General features: G+C 45.0%; 2 protein-coding genes across 2 annotated transcripts; one reads left to right on the forward strand and one right to left on the reverse strand.

Annotated features, from left to right (window-relative positions):
- Positions 1-3914: 3914 nt before the first annotated feature.
- Positions 3915-7157, reverse strand: LOC103710284 (Leucine-rich receptor-like protein kinase family protein). The gene is made up of 2 exons (XM_039130368.3): positions 4585-7157; positions 3915-4481 (listed from the first exon to the last, which is right to left on the reverse strand). The coding sequence occupies exons 1-2, from the start codon at positions 7085-7087 to the stop codon at positions 4111-4113; spliced, it is 2874 nt and encodes a 957-aa protein (XP_038986296.1). The 5' UTR covers positions 7088-7157; the 3' UTR covers positions 3915-4110.
- A 9328-nt stretch (positions 7158-16485) lies between these two features.
- On the forward strand, positions 16486-16893 carry LOC103710282 (uncharacterized). The gene has a single exon (XM_008795946.5). It carries the CDS (start codon positions 16486-16488, stop codon positions 16891-16893), a length of 408 nt encoding a protein of 135 aa, XP_008794168.3.
- Positions 16894-19629: the final 2736 nt, after the last annotated feature.

Here is a 19629-nt window from a genome sequence, read left to right on the forward strand (position 1 = left end):
CTCATGTGAGTAAGATGTACCGCTGCGAGTTGTCATACTCTAGAATTTAAAAATCCTAGATATATAATTAACATTCAAAATAAAATCAACAATGTTGAATAAAAGACGACTTTTGACGTAGTCTTGGTTACCTTCGAATTAGCACAGGTGATAACTAAATATCAGGACCTTAGGTACTGCTAACCTTGGTCTGGATCATGCAAAATCTTTATAGGTTAATCTAATGAAAGTGGGGTCCTTCAAATTGATTTGGGTTTCACCAGATTCAAGTAAAATTTTCTAGTTGCCTTTCGAGGATTTGAAAATAATTTGTAAGGCTCAATATGTGTTTTCAAGGGGCATAGGCTTTTATAAAATTAAAGTCCTATCTCAAACCGACAACATGAAGTGAAAACAATAATAATCTAAAGATAAACTAGTTTATAGGGAAAGGCTGAAAAATAATTATGTAAAGGAAAGATACGACCTCTTCTTACAGATCTGATTCAGTGGATGAGTTTGGATGTCAGAGTGTAGGATGCAGAACCGGAACCCGACGATTTGTAGAAGATGCTGCTGAAAAATGGCTGACTGCAGTGTCGTTGTAGAAGCCCAACTCACGGCAGGGTCTGGATCCAGGTGCAGGGTCTGAAAGCTGGGCCCGCAAGATACTGGGCCAGAGGATCAGCTGGGCTCGCGTGACAGCAGGCTAGATGCTGGGCCGGCCCACTCGCCCGAAAGCGGAGACTAGATGGGACCCGAAGCTTCTGGATGGCTTCGGATCCCTCTGTGTGATCGGGAGAGGAGCTGAGGGAGATCGGGTGGAAGAAGAGAGGCAGACGATGGGTGGCGATCTTCGTTTTGGGGAGCGAAGGAAGCGGCGAGGGTGGACGATGGAGTCGGCAACGGAGGTGGAGGTGGTGGCGCGGGGAAAGAGATGGGAGGGAGGTTTCGGTGAGATGGGAGGGAGAAGAAAAGAAGATTAGGGTCTGAGGGATGAGGTATGGAAGGGAGAAGGGTCTCGGTGAGCTGGAAGGGGGAAGAAATGGGAGAACTCGAGGGTTGGGGAAAGAGTGGAGGCAATGGAGAAGATGGAGGGAGTGGCGGCGGTGTGACCGGGCAGCGGTGTATGTGGTCGCAGAGGAAAGCGGCGGCGGCGGTGGATGAGGATGGTCCGATGACAAGAAGAGAGGCGGCTCGGTGGCAGCAAGAGAGCGGCGACAGTGGCGGTGGAGGCGCGGCAGCGAAGCGTCGACGGCGGCAGTGGTGGCGGAACCCTAGATCTAGGGTTCTTCTCCGTCGACGACAAGGTACGATCTTTCTTGCTTCTTTTTTTTTTTTTTTTTTTTTTGAACAGCACGTGCAAGTCACGTGCTGCGTCTGGAGCTGTCACGTGTGATGTCACGTGCGAGACTCACGTGAGGGTCATGTGACCTTTTTTTTTTCTCTCTTTTTTTTTTTTTTTTTTTGGAAACGGATCCGGGTTAATAGACTGGGTAACGGGTGAGGGACTTACCCGTTAGCTGGTGTTTCTTCAACCTCCCGACGGTTTTGGGAGGTGGTACCGGGCTCTGCGGCTACGGTTGCCGAGCGGAACCTGTGGCCTGCTGCGATGGACAGCAATCGATTACAAGCCCTTGACTGGTTGGAGAGATTATAGAAGAAGAAACCTCTCCTTGCTCCTTCTGGTGAAAGCCGATCGAGAGGGAGGTGAACAGAGACGTAAGACTCTCCCTCTTCTTCACACTGTGCGCTGGTCGTCGGCATTCATCATGCTCCGGTGTCCGTGGTGCAAAGTCTTCCGTGAAGAACTCGTGCGGCATACGAAGCAGGGGCAGCCTGTCCATACACCAGGTCTTTGGGGATTAGGACGGCTACAGATGTACCGAGAGGGAGTCAGGAGGGAAATAGAATGACAGGATCAGGGCGTTGGCACAGAGGCAAAGCCCTGGCTGGCTCTGATACCAAACTGATGCGGGACAGCTGATTTAGAGAAGAAATTAGGAAGGGGAAGAAGGAGGGAGGAGTCTGGAGTCCACCAGATGCCAAAGCAAAGTCTTTTTTTTTTTTAATCCAAAAATTCTGCTGAACAGTAGATATGGGGGTGCCATATATAGCCCCAATACAACTACCCATGATCCCCACAAATGAGATCATGTAACTACCCATGATCCAACAACATCATGGGTCACTACATTAGCTAAATACAATCAAACAAGCCAGCAACTAATAAAAGACGAAAATACATAAGAAATAAATGAAAATACACAAGAAAATAAAACTAGGGTGGCCAAAGTGCTATGCACGCCGGCGACGCCTGTATACATGCTGGAAACGGTGGTTTGTGTCTCCACCATAAAGGCTGCCAGTAAATTCAAATACTAAGCATCAACCTGTTTCCGGTTGCAATAAATAGGATGAAAAACCTCAAAAGTAAACCCAAAAAATCCTTACACCTCAATCCGAATCTATCCCACGTCTTTCACTTCTTAAGGAAGAAAGTGAAAGAAAAGAACTAGTAATTAAACGTTTACCATTCCTCCAAATCAAATTCATTCAATGTTTCTCCCTCAAATAATAAATGGTCACATCAAGAAACCAAGAAACAGAGGAGCAATGATGGGGTAAAAAATATAAAAAATGCTAGGATCCAATCACTTGAACACCATCATCCTTATCAATGAACAATCTTTTCTTAAGTAATCCATCTTCTCCTTTCTCCCTTTTTCTTCCATTGTCAATTGATCACTGCTCGTCGATGAAAGAAAATCCCACCACTCTCATAGTAGTTGTCGATCTCCAGTTGCCAAGAAAAAGAGACGGCAAAAAAAGAAAGTTAAAACCCTAATTGAAGAGAGATGAAAATAGGAGATAAAAATTTATCCACATCAGCCCTTTTTGTCACATCAGCAGGTTACATGATATCACGTGCTAACTCCATCGCGACAGCCAGATGGAATTCACATCCAGAGTCTGACTCGAAAAAATGGCAAATAGTTTAGAATTTTGGCATGATTACTTCCAGACTAAATGGTATACCATAATATTGTTTTTAAGAGAACCTTGATCCGCTCCCGATGTGAAGGCTAGATGTATAAAATTAGAAATTGTAACAATTGGTTTTTGCAGTTGGGTGTCTTATGATTGTATCTCAGACAAAAAATTCAGTTGTGTCAGATCCCTAATTCTAATTGTGCCTCAAAAATCATTGGTCAAACCACCTAAGCTGCAGGCCTATGAATCATAATTTATCACAGATCATTTCTAGAATCCTGATCATTTTTTGAGGAGGCTAGAAACACTCAACAGTTGAACAAAAAGCACAATGGCCATTGACCATTAACATCTCAGATTAATCTATGAATATTTCTCCATATCAAATAGCATGAACTAATATATAAATAACCATGGTTCAATCTTAGCTATCTTCAAGAAATACAAGAAAAATTGAATCATTACAAGCAGCCTTTACTTGTAGCATCACCATGTGTCATCACCCAGTTCCCGAGAGAAACAAAAAAGGAGCCTCAATATTGAAATTTGAAAAGCGTACCATCCTCTCAAACAACCTCATCAGATTCTCAGGAAATAATTAATCCCATTGCAAGTTGTATGATGATGTTCATCATCATCATCATGACTGCAGCATTCAAACCAACTCGAGTCACTGACTACATAAATCTATCGAGGTTTCCAATAGGCCAAACTTGGATAACTACTTAATAGAATATAATGCATACATGAAGTTTTCCTTCTCTGGATTGTAAGTAAAGACTTCTTATTGCTTTCCCTCCCGACCTCTCACGCGCACACGCACACGCGCGCCCGCATCCAAGTAAGAATGGAAAAACCTGTAACAAAAGAGCATCTACAAGAGTTCAGGAAAGTAATTTAAGTTTCATTTCCACAAGAGAGCTCAATAAGAAGATGGACAATTCCACTATTAATGCTAAGAACTTCTATTTATAGCTTCACATTCAAGTACATATTTACACAATTAAAACTCTAGCAGATGCAACCATCCTACACTTATGACACTTATTAACAATATAAAACACACAAAGTTTGGAGGTAATGATGCAATTACACAGCACTTCATAATTAAAAGCTAAAAGCGAAGAATATGTTTAATTATATAGGTAATGCCCTTTTGATTTTGGAGATCCATGGCCCTGGCTTCTCAATGGATTTTACCAAAACCTTCACCACCTCCTTCATGCACGGCCTCTCCATCGGATCCACCGAAGTACACCGAACCGCCAATTCCATGGTCCTGATCATCTCATCTCGATATTCCGCGTGCTGCCCTCTCATCGCCGGATCGATCCACGTGTCCAAATGGCACTCCGAGTACAAGTGCCGGGCCCACTCCACGACCCCACCATGCTTGCCCGCCTCGGCATCCACGTGGCATCTCCCCGTCAGCAGCCCCACCAGTAGCACACCGAACGAGTAGACATCGCTCTTCTCCGTGTACTCCGCCCCCTTCCCCTCCTCGATCCCTGCCACGTCCGTGCATGGTAAATTACCGTTAATAGGAAGGCTATTTCCGTCCTTCCATGATAGATTAAAACAAAACTCACAAGCTTAATTTGGTAACTTTACCTGGAGGGAAAAGGTTGACTAGGAGGCGAGCCACGCCGTCTCCGTCCAAAACGACGTTGTTATCTGCCGTCAAGCTCCCGTGCAATAACATTCCTCTGAGATGCAGGCAATGCAACGCCCTAGCGATGCCGACGGCGACTCTGCAACGCTTCTCCCAGCTAAGCTCCGTCAGTGCAACGCTTAAACTCCTCCCTCCGTTAACGGGCTCGTATATAAGCACCCAACTCGTCTCCGACCGGCACGCCCCGGCCAAGCCCACCACGTTCCGGTGACGGAACCGCCCCATCTCCGTCACCTCCGCCCACCCTATCCTCGGAATGTCCGTCGCATTCCTGACAGCGAACAACATCCCATCACCGGCGCCGTCATGGACCGCGAACTTTCCCTCCTTGATCGACGTCGACAGGGCGTTCGCCGTTATACCTTTTGACGCCTTCTCGTCAAAGACACGCACCTCCCAAACGCCGTTTCCGTTTATCTCGACCTTCTTCAGATAAATGTGCTCCCTTCTGCGCCGTCGGATCAAGAGGAATAGAAGAACGGAGAGCATGAGAATCAAAAGAACCGCCATTGGAAAAAAGACGGAAAACCGGCACGGCGTTTTCTCCACGGCGGCGGTGCACGGCGGCAAGCCACTTCTCGCGGTTCCACCGCAGAGGCCTGGGTTTCCAGCGATCGAGCTGGCGTTGGCGGAGAGGAAGGCTCCGGTCGCCGGCAAACTGCCGTGGAAATGGTTGTGGGAGAAGTTGACAAATACCAGAGTTCCGGTTTTCCCTAAATCCTGGGGAATCTCTCCGGAGAAGCGGTTTTCCGAGAGGTCAAGTTCGGTGAGGACCGGCAGATCGGAGAGTCCGGCCGGAATCTCGCCGGAGAGCTGGTTCTTGCTGACGTCCAGACTGACCAGTTTCTTGCATTCCGCGATCGCTTCTGGGATAGGGCCGGAGAGCTGGTTCTTGCTAAGCTTCAATCGAGCCAGCTCGGAAAACCGCCCGAAGCCTGCTGGAATGCCACCAGAGAAATGATTTTCAGACAGGTCCAGATTCTTGATGCTTCCACTCCCAAAAGAGTCGGGCAATGGCCCGGCCAAGTCGTTCCTCGCAAGGCTCAGCATCTGGAGCGCCGGCATCTCCCAACTCCGGCCGTCTATCCGGCCAGAGAACCCATTGCCGGAGGCATCGAGGTAGTAGACGAGCGGAAGCTTGGTGAATTCCGGCGGTATCTCGCCGGAGAGCCTGTTGTTCTCGATCCGGACCCTCTCCAAGCTCCGGCATCCGCTCAAGCCGCCAGGGATCTCGCCTTCTAGAAAGTTCGAGAAGAGGATCAGCTTAACGAGGCGGCGAGAGTAGCATAGGTGTTCTGGTACTCCACCGGTGAGGTTATTCGACGAGAGGTCGAGCACGGTGAGGTTATTCCCGCGGCCGAGATCCGCCGGGATCTCGCCGGAGAGGCGGTTGGACCAGAGCTGGAGTACTTGAAGGCGAGGAAGCGCGGCGATGGACCTGGGAATCGTACCCTCGAGTCGGTTGGAAAAGAGCTGGAGGACCTCGAGATTCTCGAGTTTGATCACTTCTTCGGAGATCTCGCCCGTCAGATCGTTCTCGCTGAGATCCAGCGAGATCAAATCCGTCAGGTTGTAGATGGACGGCGGGATTGGACCCGAGAGGCGGTTCTGATAGAGGAACAGGTACCTTAGTTTGTGGAGATTCCGGATGGAGCCGGGGATTTCGCCTGTGAGATTGTTGTACACAAGATCGAGGTGATTGAGAGCCGTCAGATTGCCGATCTCCGGCGGGATTTCGCCGGAGAGGTTGTTGTACCCTACGTATATGAATCGGAGGGTCGTAATCTCGCCCAGCTCGGGAGGAATCCTTCCAACGAGCTCGTTCGAGGCTAATGTCAAGAATTCTAGCGTTCTAAGCTTGGAGATGGAGCTGGGGATTGGTCCACGGAGAGAGTTCCCGCCGAGATCGAGGACCTTAAGACGAGGAAAGTCGTCGGAGATCCCATCCGGCACCCCCCCGGTGAAGTAGTTATTCGACAGATCGAGGATCTCCAAGCTGCTGTTGATGATTTTATTCGGGCCGTTGGATCGGAGCGGGATTGGGCCGGAGAGGTGGTTGTTGGTGAGATTGAGATAGCGAAGGGAGGAGGAGAGATTGGAGAAGGCCTCGGGTGGGATGCCGCCGGAGAAGCCGTTGGATGAGAGATCGAGGGTGTGGATGAAGGGCAGCGAGAAGAGCACGAAAGGGAGGCTCCCCGAGAGATTCTTTGCGGAGAGCCGGACGATGGAGACGTGGGAAGTGGAGTTGCCGTCGCATGTGATGCCGTGCCAGTTACAGAAGGAAGTGGTGGAGTTGCTCCAGCTGGAGAGGACGTTGAGCGGGTCGCTGATGGAAGATCTGACGGACAGTAGGGCTCGGAACTCGTACTCCTCCGAGGAGAAGCAGGTGGATAGAAATGGGAGTAAGTGGAGAAGCAGCGTCACGGAGGCATAGGGCCTCATCTCTTTCGAATGAAAGAAGGGAATGGGAAGTGCGTGAGGAAGCGGGAAGGGAGGAGGTCGGGAGAGGGCTTAAATAGGATGGGTAAAGACAGCGCCATTATTGGTTGGAGGCATATAGAGTAGGGAAATGGGGTCGAATTTGCAGGAAATAACGAGAATGCCACTAGGGTTTGAAAGAGGCACGGGTTAGGGGTGGTGGGTCAGAAGGCGTGACGGGGCGGTAAACGCCGCTAGCTGGCTGGTGCTCGAGTAGTTTGCAAGTTCATGGAGGGGCTGGCCGGCTGGGAATCGTGAGAGGTTTGACCCACAGATATAATGCTTCCAGAAACTATGAATCATGAGGTTTGGGCGTGGGACGGCATGTGGCATGTCGAGGTGCCAACTGGTTGGTTTGTTACTTTGAATGGGAGTCCTGAGTTCAAAATACTAGGCTTAGGTTTCAGAATTCGTGCCTGCAAAGTAGGTGGAATGGTTTGGTTTAGCCCCAATGGTGAATTTGCAGGAAGGCAAAATGGATCGTCCTGCTCTAATGTGGAACCACTCAATTCCTATCGAGCAGATCCCAGAGCCAAACAGCCCCCGAGCAAGTAATGACGCCCCAGTCCAAGCCGGGGCACCCTGCAGAGTCGATCGAGAGTCGAGGAGGCCCCGTCGACCGCAGATATCTACAATAATGCCTCACGAGCCGGGCTCGGAGCGCCCTACAGAGTTGATCAAGAGGCGAAGAGGCCCCACCGACCGCAAGTACCTACTATGATGCCCCTCGAGCCGAGCTCGGGGCATCCTACAGAGTCGATCATGAGCCGAAGAGGCTCCGTCGACTGCAGGTACTTACAATGACGCCTCTCAAGCCGGGTTCGAAGCACCCTACAGAATTCATCGAGAGCCGAAGAGACTCTGTCGACCGCAGGTACTCACAATGATGCCCCTCGAGCCGAGTTTGGGGCATCCTGGAGAGTTAACCAAGAGCCCAAGAAGCTCCCGCAACCGCAGGTATTTGTAATGATGTCGCCCCCTCGACCAGAGGCCAAGCCGACCTCGGACCCCGCCGAAGAACGAGCTGACCTCAACCAGGGAAGGCCTCCTCGACCTCGCCCAAACGTCGGGCTGACCTCAACGCTTATCAAGCTGACTTTGTCAAGCGTATGCCGCGGCCTCCGGCCTCTCCGACCTCGCCTGCGGCCGCACCCACGCGCGCGCCCATACTTGCGCAGGTGGCCGTACATCACAACCTTACTACCCCATGTCTTGCTTACTGGCCACGCTATGACGTGTCAACTAGAGACCATGCTTTGCTGCCCCAACCATACTTACTGCTAGAGGCCGTACTTTGCCACACCTGTCAACGCCATGCTGTCCACAAGGACTGTCCAAATCGTGTGTCTCAAGCAAGCCTTGGCTACATGCTACCTAGCCAAAACCATCTCCTCCAATGATGAGGACGGGCCATATCTCCGCCACTTGGGCACTTCTGCAAGAACTATAAATAGCCCACATTAGGTAACGCCTGGGGACTTTTGGACCCACTCAAGTCCATTCTAATTTAAGCATTGGAGGGTCCTCACCGGAATCTTCGGTGAGGCTTTGTGCAGGGTCCCCAAAGCGCAGGAGGCGCCACCCTTTTTCCGTCCTGGCCGACGGCTCGATCGACTCCTCCGGCATGGTCACTCTTAGGCCAGATTTCAACCACAACAGCAGGGATGCGAATGAGTGGCAGAGGCGAATGTAATTTTGAGCACAAATGACATGCATCGAGCACCATGCGAGTTGATTCCACCAATCTTCTAGCCTTTTTTTTTCTTTGGTACATCGGCTGCTCATACTGCTTTCTTATGAGCACAGCTAGCTACATCACTAGTAAGAAGGCTACACAAAGCAAAAGAAACAGAGAACTGTTGGGTCTAGAAAAAAATTTTCAAATGATAAGCAGCATATGAGACGACCCAATCAGCAGTTTGGTTCGCCTTCCGAAGGACATGCCTGTTTTGGATAGCACGGTACTCCCGCAGCATCCGTCGTGTGTCGCCTAGAAGTGGATGCTCTGCCTCCTCCCGCCTCTTCTGTCGTAAACGCTTAATCAACGAAACTGAGTCCTCCTTTAGGATGATAAAGCCAGCCTTCGAGCCCTCTTAAAGCTTAGTTGGAGCCTGGAGGCTCGAGAAAAGATATTTGATGTCATCCTGTAGATAGTGCTTGTGCCTAGGGGTGCACCCGAGGGTGGTCGGACACGAATTTCTCATTGGATTCAGGTCTCGGATATGGACTCGAACCTGTCCGATTTACAAGACTTACCATGTTAGCCAGGTTTTGCTTTTCCAGGCGCAGAACGGGCCTCGCGGAGAATCTGGTGAATGCCCGATGAGCCTAAAGGTTATAATTTCCGGTCCGGAGCGGTCTAATCCATCGATGACCAGGGTTTTCACTTTATTTTCTGGATTGAAGAGGGCAAGGACAAAGCAGAATGGAGATCAAAATGGGCAGAGGCAATTGCATCAGGAAGAGAATGATTACCGTGGAAATGCTCTTCAGAATATTATTCTTGCCTTCAGTCCGGACTCCTTGCACAGGTGCGGCAAAGAGAACTGCAGCATGGAAAAGGCTAAGGAAGTGGGGAGTCGTGTCATTATGGGGGACCGGAGCGAGGCTCGTGCGCAGCCTTTTTGTCGCACCGCCTTTCACCTCTCTCTCTCTCTCTCTCTCTCTTGCAAGGACTATTTCATTTCTTTACAGAGTGCTGTCATTGTCATTCCAAGCACGCATGCTCGCCGCCTCTCCCTGTCTCTCTCCTACCGCATTTTTCTATAGCCTTTTCCCTGCTGCTCTTGTGTACGTAGTTTGGGTGTGGGGTTCAGTTCATATAATAAGTTTGGCAGGCAAGGCACTCTTGTACAGATTAAGTCCATGCCATGGTTGCCAGCAGTAGAACGCTGGTTCCATTACAGTGGGGAACATGTACCGAAAAAACAAAAAAATTTCAGTGGGTCTGAAACCAACAATGGAAGCAACTTTTGGAGGAGACAAACATTCAGGTTTTGGCCACGGAGCAAAAGATTTTGGTTGTTGAGGGATAAAGTTTGTGTGAGGGCCCGGTCAGACCGGTCCATTGACCGGCCCATGGCTCAGCACGTATTTTAAAGAGAGATCGAAACAAAAAAATAAAAAAAGAGAGAACAAAGTTTCTCTGTGCTCCGTCAAAAGCTAGAAAACCCTAGCCTTCATCCCTATTTAAGCAAACCCTCTCCTCTTCCCTCAAGGCATCTCCCTCTAATCTCCGATCAATGCCGATGAAATTTATTGAGATTGTTTTGATTTTTCTTTTCCCTGTTCCATTTTGGATCTATTGTTAGTAGGGTCGAGGCTCATGCCCAAGCAGCAATTGAGCCGTCGGCCACCTCCAAGACCAGAGGCAGAGCTGTCATCGGCAGGTGAGCCAGGCTGCTCCCTTCTTCACCTCATTTCTGAGCCGACCTAGGGGTCGGTTTTTCTTGTTTCTCTCCCTATCACCAGCCACCGTGGCCAATGACCCTGTCACGTTGTCATCGGAGGTCATGCTAGCCACCTCGAGATGCTCTGTCCAGCTTAAGGGAGACACCCTCCCCTAAATTTCTTTCTCTTCTCTTCTTTCTCTCTTAATCACTATTTCTCTTTCTACTTTCTCTATGTAGAAGCCTTAATAGGCCCGAGGAAAGGACCCAATATCTTGTGGATCAATTGCACATAGGAGGGGTCCCAGATCGACGTTGTGTGACTAGAGGTCTTGGGACAGCATTGCACGACCAGGGGCCCCATGCTGGTGTTGCAAACCGAGGAGGGTTCTGAATTGACGTTATGCGGCCCTAGGAAAGGGTTCGAGTTGATCTTGTTAGGATCATCTACCATAATTTAGGGATAGTTATGACTATTCTAAAAATAAGACCTGGTCTATAGGTAAGCAATCATTTGGCTAAGAAAGTGTTGAGCAGACCACTTTGCCCTCAAGTTCGTAGATTGAGAAGAGGATCGGTGTGCGCAGTATTTGAGTCTGAGATCGGTAGAGGGAATAAGTTCTATATACAATCACCTTTATGCATAATGTATATTTTGTAATATATGTTGATGATTTTGGGGTTTGCATCATTTTTTGTATGACTCCCTTATGATTTCCAACACATATATTTTATTAATATATAGACATATCGAATATCGGTGATTATGGCTGCTTGGATTATGGTTTTGGTTGTTGGGATATGATGTTGATGATTTTGGAATTTGGATATGAAATATAATATCAAAATATATTTTCTTGGTATGGATGAAATTAAATGATTTGTTTGATGAACAAAGAATTTGGACTAGACATATTACGGATTGCCAGTCACGAGCAGAATTATAACACATTAGTTTGCCACTGCGGGCTGAAGTACAGTTATCTTGGTTTGTTACTGCGGCATGAAGCGTAGTTATCTTGGTTTGCTACCGTGGGCCGAAGCGTGGATATTTGGATTGCTACTGCGGGCGGAATCGCAGTTATCTTAGTTTGCCACCGTAGGCCGAAGCGCGGATATTTGGTTTGCCAGTCACGGGCCGAAGCATGACTATGAATAGTCCAAATCAGAAAGATGATAGTTGATTGAAAATTTGGACAAAAATGAAAGATTAAAAATATAAAACCACTGTATGATAATATTTTATATATTTTCTGGAAAGGGTTATATGTTTGATGACTTACATTATGGATGCATATTTTATCGAGCTATGTTGGATAATTGGTATGAGAATTTATGATTTTTTCTGTATTTTGATGAGTTTTGTAGTTAATCTTATTTTAAAACTACTATATTTATATTAGTGTGAGTGTGTGATATTCTTACTGAGATAAAAAAGCTCATATTCTTCTTATTTTTTTCCTGGAGTTACAAGAGGCATATTTCGAATGGGAGGGACGTAGAGTTGAGTATCAGATTTATGAGTTAGTTTGTCAGTTTATTTTTCTGATACGATAAGCATTTGAAGATCTTGTGATTGGATTTGTTTATTGGATTATTCGGCTATTCACCATTGAGTTATTGGATACTTGTTCGTCTTAGTTTTTCCATAATCTCTAGAGCATTGCCCTAGGACTCATGCGGCTGCATCATGTGGTCGACTCAAGTGATGGGTTCGGGGCATCACAGTTTGGGAGTTTGATCAATCCATCTCTCCAAGGAGCCAGGAGGAGATGGTCGCTAGAGTCCTGCTCTTGAATACAGTATAAAAAAAATCTAACCAGTTAATTAAGGAAGACTAGGGCTTCAACAGGGATATTGCATATGGCCAAACATGACTGATGTTGCACGAGAAAGATTAAGGTTTTAAGTATGTAAAATGGGATGATCCAAGGTATTGCTGTTTAGCGTCGACTGCCCTGAGAACAATGACTCTAGGGCTAGGCCCAGCAAAATCTTCTCCCAGGCTCACATTTTCGTCACCCTCTTTCTTCACGTCGGCCCAACACACTATGGGCTTGGGCTAACTCACAGATTACTTTTTGTCTCCTTTATTTTTGGTAGAAACCCAAATTTACTTCATCAAGATCCGGAAGGTATGTTATATAACTATTTCGCCGCTAATTTAGCCATGGGGAGGCTCATGTGGTTGTAACTTGTAACTTGTATGCATGATATACCAATTTGTCCACCAAATCTAATTATGTACCCCTGGGTTTGGGGGAAAGAGGCCTGTGGAATTGACAAAGTATGTAAACGGAAAATTGAACCAAGGATTAGAATTCAGACAAAACATGGTTTGGTCTCAATTGCCAAATGGCATTTGCTGACCCGATGGGAATTATTATTATTTTTTGGTCAAACCATGACTAATTAATTAGAGTTAGATGCTATATTCGTAATCCAATCCAACCAGTTATATAAATATTTATGGACCACATAGTACCATAGCTATCTCGTCGACTTTTTCGGATGAAATGCTATGTACATCCCGCCGATCATGGAATCTTATGAGATAACATACCATGTATGGTCCATCAATTTTTTTGGTGGCATACCATGCACATTCTCATCAATCATGCAATCATGTTCCTTCATACACATACCGTGATGCGAATAATGTTGCAATCTCATATTTTTATTCTTAACATTTTTATTTTATGATCCAAGCTCGCATTACAAAAGCAGATTATTTAATAGTTAATGAAAAACTCCTGAGACGAGTTATGACATGCTACGTACATGGCCACAACGGAGGCTGGTCATCGTGCAATACATGGAAGTCTTGGGGAGCCGTGGATTCATGTTCAACATATCATTACTTTAATTTGTAACAATTTATTTGTATTACATGCTGTAGACTAGTTTGCACATTTTTCTTAAGAGCTAATCATGATCAAAATTTGTAGGCATGGATTCAACCCAATCCGACCCAAATGACCCATCGAGTTAAAATTTGTAAGCATGGACTTGACCCGATTTTCAACCGGATTGGGTTTGGGTCCAAAATTAGGACCCGAACAAGAAACTGGGTCGTATCAAAGTCACTTAGGACCCGACTCATTTGCAGCCCTAGTAAAAAGTCACCCCTATTAACATGACTCTTCATCACTATGAAAATACGTTTGTGCCCTCATTGTAATTATCAGAATTAAAATTCAAAAGGCACTTGCCATTGTGGGCCTCAACTCAATAGGATCCAACATATAGATCTTGCAACATACGCACTTTGCGTCAAAAGACAAGAAAAACGACATGGAGATGTGCTAGATTTTGTTTGCGACTCCTTAAATTGGATCATCTCCTCCACATGAACGAGCATCGCTATCGAGTGTAGTTCTCCACTCCTTTAAGGCCGCCGTTAGCCGCGGGCCTAGTTAACCTTCGACGTCAACCGTTCCGAGCCCAAAAGATAAATTAGAAGTGTGGTCACGGCATCGGACGGTCCCCTACATCGTCTCTTAACCCTGTTCCACTTCCTAAAAGATCTCACGAGGCCGGTTCTGATCTCTAGCTTTAAGGGAGTTAGGGGAGAAAGGTGGCTGATGGGAGGGGATAGGCATGCATGCATGTTGCTATTTGACATGGTCCTTCGAACCCTACTTGCGACCATCCTCTCTCTTACCGCACGGATGACTTGTGTTTCTACCTCTCTCTATCTTACCATTTCTTTTCTTTGTTGCGTCGACTTTTTTTTTTTTCTTATCCAAGAAAATGCTTCTAGTGTTTTTTTTTCCCCTTTTTTTTCGTCTTTTTTTCATTTGGTACGAATTATACCTGGGGTTATGTCAAATATACAATTGCACTTTAACCAGTTAGTATCATCATTGTTAGCTTGGAACCAATTAGTTCTCCATTTTTCGTACGTGGAAACTGGTTAGTTCACGTTCAAGAAGATAGATCAATGATCAGCTTGGAAAAGTTTGACAGGTTTCCTAATATTTTACATAAAGATCATACACACACTCATACTTTTGATTGCTATACTTTCTCTCTTTTGAAAAAGTTAAGCTAAGATAACCGCATTCTATTAAGACACAGTAGTGCGTGTTCTTTTATTTTTTGGGTTTTTTTTTTTTTGGAGAGGAACACCAGGCGAAGTCCAATCCGATTCTCTTTCTGCTGCAATTTATGAGGTTGTTGGTGCAACTCTCTATGTTGTTTCAAGAACTTTTTCATGAGAACGATTTTCAGAACTTTTCATGTGAGGCGTTCCAAGGCATTATTCTTTTAAAAATATCTTTAAATGGTTGAGCGTCCAGTTGATCAAACATTCATGCATGGAGAGGTTTTTGCTTCATATAAAGCATTCAACTTGCTAGATACTAACAACTGGATGGTCCTTTCTTGCATCTTAATTTGTTTTCTTGGCCACAACTTTATAGCTTGCTCCGGAAGCAGAGGATATGAAAGAAAAACAATGAGTTGATGAGAACGAGGACCCTTCAATCAAACAAAATAGAGTTTAACATTCATATTTTAATGGATGACCAACTATCTTTTCTTTAGAAACCATGAGATATATGAACTTTTTCCCATTAATTAAGCGTTCAACCTATGTATGAGTATGACAAGATACACTGGAAGAGGTGGTTTGAACCGAGAAATTCTAGTTTTTATCACAACCAGAATAAGCTCCATTAGAAGAATATGCGACCCAATAGAAGTCGACATTTCCTCCAACTCAGGCAATTTATTACTGGGCGGTCGTGAAAAATGTATGATACATACAATAATTTTTTTAGCATCTCTATTATCAGTGATTACTACACTGATTCACGAATTTTGATAACTGGGATAAGATCGATGGAAGTCCCGGATTTCGGCATTGGTTCAAAAACAAAAACAAACAAACAAACAAACAAAAAAATAGATCAATATTTTGCTATCATCGATTTGGAAAAGGTGATTCTCACAGTCAATTGTGGTCCACACAAGTTGGATCTACTTGCACTCAGAGGGCAGAGGACAGTCTTACGTCTGAAGTCTCGATCAGTAACTCGTGGGCAATCACAAGCCATGATACGGACAAGTAAAATATCCCATGCATGCTCACTACCAAATGAATGCCATTTCCATTAACGCTAGGGTGAGGATGACTTTTTATCTTACCCTAACCCCTATCTGCCGCAATTGGCATAGCTTGCACCTTTAGGATCTATTTGGGTAAGTCAGCAAGATTTGGACTGGATTTTCCACTAGTTTCATCGTTTGGAAAGCTTATTTAAGCAGTGTCCATATCAACCCCCCCAAAAAAATCTCCATAATTTTTTTTTTCTTCCTGCAGACCAACAGACCCATAGGATGAAATTTAGACCAGAACTTCGATGGGTCTTTAGAAGATGCGGGCCGAATAGGCTAGCAAATCCGACTTCAAGAACTTTAACTACAAAATTTTTGGACTCTCTTTGCCATTCCAATCAGATGCCTATATCATGGTAGAAAAGCTTATTAGAACCCTAGTCACCTTATCTCACTTTTGCTTGCAACACCATCTCACTATATATATTTGAGGTGCTCCCCACCTAAACCATAGGCCACCCTTTTGCAGCCTGAGTATCTATAAAAGGGTAGGCATCCCAGTAACTGAGAAGAGAGAGAACTACAGAAAGAAAGATGGATAGTGTGTGCAGAAAGAGAGAAGAAGCCATGCAATCCAAACGAGTTACTGGAGAGCAAGAACCATGCCTCCCTCCACCCAAGGTAATCATCAAGGGAACTACTGCTATAGCAGTTTGCATCAAACTGTTCCATGCGTGCAAACTAAGTACTCTTCATTTTCAATATTAAGATCATTGACATGTCCTTTGTTTAACCAAATATTAGACCTATCTTACTCGTTTCTCTCTTCATTGTAATAAGGATCAATGGCTGAGAAGGGTCTACTCCGATCTTCCGACTGACACAGAAAAGATCAAGGATCGGAACCTAACCATGGAAACCAATGAAGTGCAGATGGTGGAGTGCGAGTGCTGTGGGATGTCGGAAGAGTGCACTCCTACCTACATCGGCCGGATCAAAGGATTCTTCTGCGGAAAGTGGATCTGCGGGCTTTGCTCGGAGGCGGTGAAGGAGCAAACGAGACGCAACCCAGGAGTAGCAAAGGAAGAAGCTTTAGAGTCTCACATGGCTCTTTCCAAGAAGTTCAACAGGACTGTTAGGCTCAACCCTAAGCTCTCCCTAGCTGGTACAATGAGGGATATCGCAAGGAAGAGCTCCCAACAAAGGACCTCCATGGGTCATTGTGCATCCAAGATACCTAGAAATATGAGCTGTGGTCCTAGAATGAATGTAAGATCAAACAGCCACCAGTCCACTGAAACTTCATCATGCCACTATTGATCATTCAATAAGCATCACAATTTAGGTCCTGGCTTGGCACCATCATGCGAGCTAATTAGTTTAATGCTTTGGAGCAAATATGCATGTCTGTTTTTGATGTTAGCCGTGGGTTGGCTTTCATTTCAAACTTTCCCTCACTTTAGTTTTCTTCCTGCTCCCTTACTACGACGTTAGTTTGTGACTTCTTGTATATCATGTTAACAATGTTAGTTTTTGTAGAACTTTCCATGTGGGACTTGCATTAATGTTGGCGTTGCCCTTGCGGAGCCATCCTCTCTCTCTCTCTCTCCCCTATTATTTTTTTCCCTCCTCCTCCTCCTCCTCCTCCTCCTTCTTCTTCTTCATCTTTTTGTTCTTCTTCTTCTTTTCTTTCTTCTCGAAACGGCAATTCATATAGCTCTAATGTACATCCTACTAAATCAAAATAAAGTAAAAAGTACAAAGAAGAGGATATGTCTACTGCGGATGTCCAGAAAAACTCTCTGGAGTGTCGGGCGACGAAGGAGGTGATCTAGTTTACTGCACTGTTCGCCTTCCAAAACACATGTGCTGTCTGAAAATCGCCCACTGTTCTTTTATGCTGATCTTACTTGAGAGTTGTGGCACTCTACCACGATGACATAAATGAGCAGGTAAGATTCGTTCAATGTGCAGTATTAGCGGAACTCTGGAGTTCATATCTGAAAATAGCACTGTATAAACGCGACATACGATAAGGGCCATGTACGCTCATTTTGGATTGAGAGATTTAATTGGACAGAAGTGAAATGAAACTGAAGAGATAAATCGATCCATCAACTTTTGTTGGAAAAATAAAATGAGGAGAGAAGAGAACTAAAAAGAAGAGGCTTCAACAGAATCAGAGATTTTTTCTTTTTTCAAAAACCGAATCCATGTAAAATATTAACCGTGGATCTCAAAAATGTTGAAATTATTGAAGTCATAGACTTTCATCATTCCTCCAACTTCATCTAGCAGCCTGTCCTTTTCACATCGTTTCGCTTGCATGGACGAGATGATCTGTTTTTATAGATAATTTAATGTCAATATTTATGAATATTGTTTGAATTTTTTAAGATGCAAACGATAAGTAACGCATAGAGACTTAGAACAATAAAGAACATGAGGAGAAATACGTACACACCCAAAAAAAGTATCAAAATAAATTTCCATTATTTTTTTTAAAAAAAAATTGCTTGCCTTTTTGTATTAGACTGAATCCTATTATAAATTAATTCATATATATCAAACCACTTAACAATTCACTTCTTAGTGACATGGGGGATTATGAGTTGGCCAAGGTACAAACATAGGCCTGCAAATGTGGCCGCGTTCATGCATGACCATTCTGAAAGTTTATCAGCATTCTGGACAACATACAAGATCTTAATTTCTTCATTCTTTTGGTTCAGAAAACCCAAAGCCGCGTGTAGATGCACATGCATGCCCTCATGCTAGATGCATGCATGATGGAACTTCCTTTGAACTCGAGCAAACTCCTGTCTGTTGAGCTTCTAAATCCAGTCCAAGCGCATGCATTCATGCCAGCAGAGATCTTTATATCATGTAGTGCAGCCATTTGGGAGCACATATGACGCATGTCGATGATTCAAGCAGAATGCTGCGATCGATCCATGGAGGAATTAATCTTATTTCATAGTCGCATGCATCTGATGGATTGAGAACAGAGTGTTTGAAAGATGACTTGGATCCTAACACCCCGACGAAGAAGCATTCGATGCATGGTTGGAATAAAATGGATAATTTTGATCCCTAGAAAGATAAAAATAAACTTAAAATCGACTAATTACAATGCACGATCTCTTCAGGAACTTGCAAAAGATTTGTGTATTCAAGGTCCAGGCACGAGGGGACTATTTCGGGTCACAAAATACACTCCCAAATCACTTTAAATTAGCTTGTTGGCAGCACCTAAATCACAACAGCCAATCTAGACACCTGACCACCAAGGTGAGACTCATGGTTCATATGAATCCAGAGCTAGATGTGAACATATGCATTGAAACTAATTTATAAAGACTGGAATAGATCTAAGCAAGCACAATCAGAGCTGATAATGGAAATGATCATATTGAGGCAGCAGAGGCAGTGCTAGCAAATCAAAGCTTTCATAAAAATTAAAACACACAACACACACACAGGGAGGGAGGGAGAGAGACAGAGGGTTACCTTTCAACTAGCCATCCAAGTGTAAAATTTGAACCCTGCTTATCGGATACCACAACCATTGATTTTAGCAATTGCACTAGTTGGCATCTACTATTGGAAGTGGACTTCAAAAAGGCTCATGATAAATTTAAGTGAAATTTTCTGTTCACTTTGGGAAAGAAGTAATCTTGGGTCTTTGGATCTCTTGGATTGAATCTGTTGTTACTGCTAGCAAAGTGGCAGTGTTAGTGAATGTATAATTTGGGAATTGGGCTCGGTGTTGCAGAGGCGTTCTTTCAATCCTTTGTTACCCTCTTTCTGCTTCCTGATTTTCCTCTTTCTGCTTCCCCCACTCTACTGTAAATTTGGTGCATTATGCCCTCTTTTTCCATCAGGAGAAAAGCTACAGCCACAGGCTCCAAGCTACATATCAATCTAACATAAATCCAATGAAAACCTGACCTTGAAAACCAATTCAGGATGAAGGTATATGGCACAGGAAAGTCCGATACAATTTACAATCTGCTCTTAACCAGCTTAATATCTCATGAATTTTGAAGTCTGCAC

The sequence above is a fragment of the Phoenix dactylifera genome, chromosome 12 (genome assembly GCF_051530095.1).
Source record: "Phoenix dactylifera cultivar Ajwa chromosome 12, Ajwa_hap1_PhDact_Kaust_v1.1, whole genome shotgun sequence".
Classification (NCBI taxonomy): domain Eukaryota; kingdom Viridiplantae; phylum Streptophyta; class Magnoliopsida; order Arecales; family Arecaceae; genus Phoenix; species Phoenix dactylifera.

Excerpts from the sequence above, each read along its gene's own strand:
- LOC103710282 (XM_008795946.5), top strand. The coding sequence starts at position 16,486 with ATGGAAACCAATGAAGTGCAGATGGTGGAGTGCGAGTGCTGTGGGATG.
- LOC103710284 (XM_039130368.3), bottom strand. The coding sequence starts at position 7,087 with ATGAGGCCCTATGCCTCCGTGACGCTGCTTCTCCACTTACTCCCATTT. Across the intron at positions 4,482-4,584 it reads AGTCAACCTTTTCCCTCCAG|GGATCGAGGAGGGGAAGGGG; the intron begins GTAAAGTTACCA and ends CGGACGTGGCAG.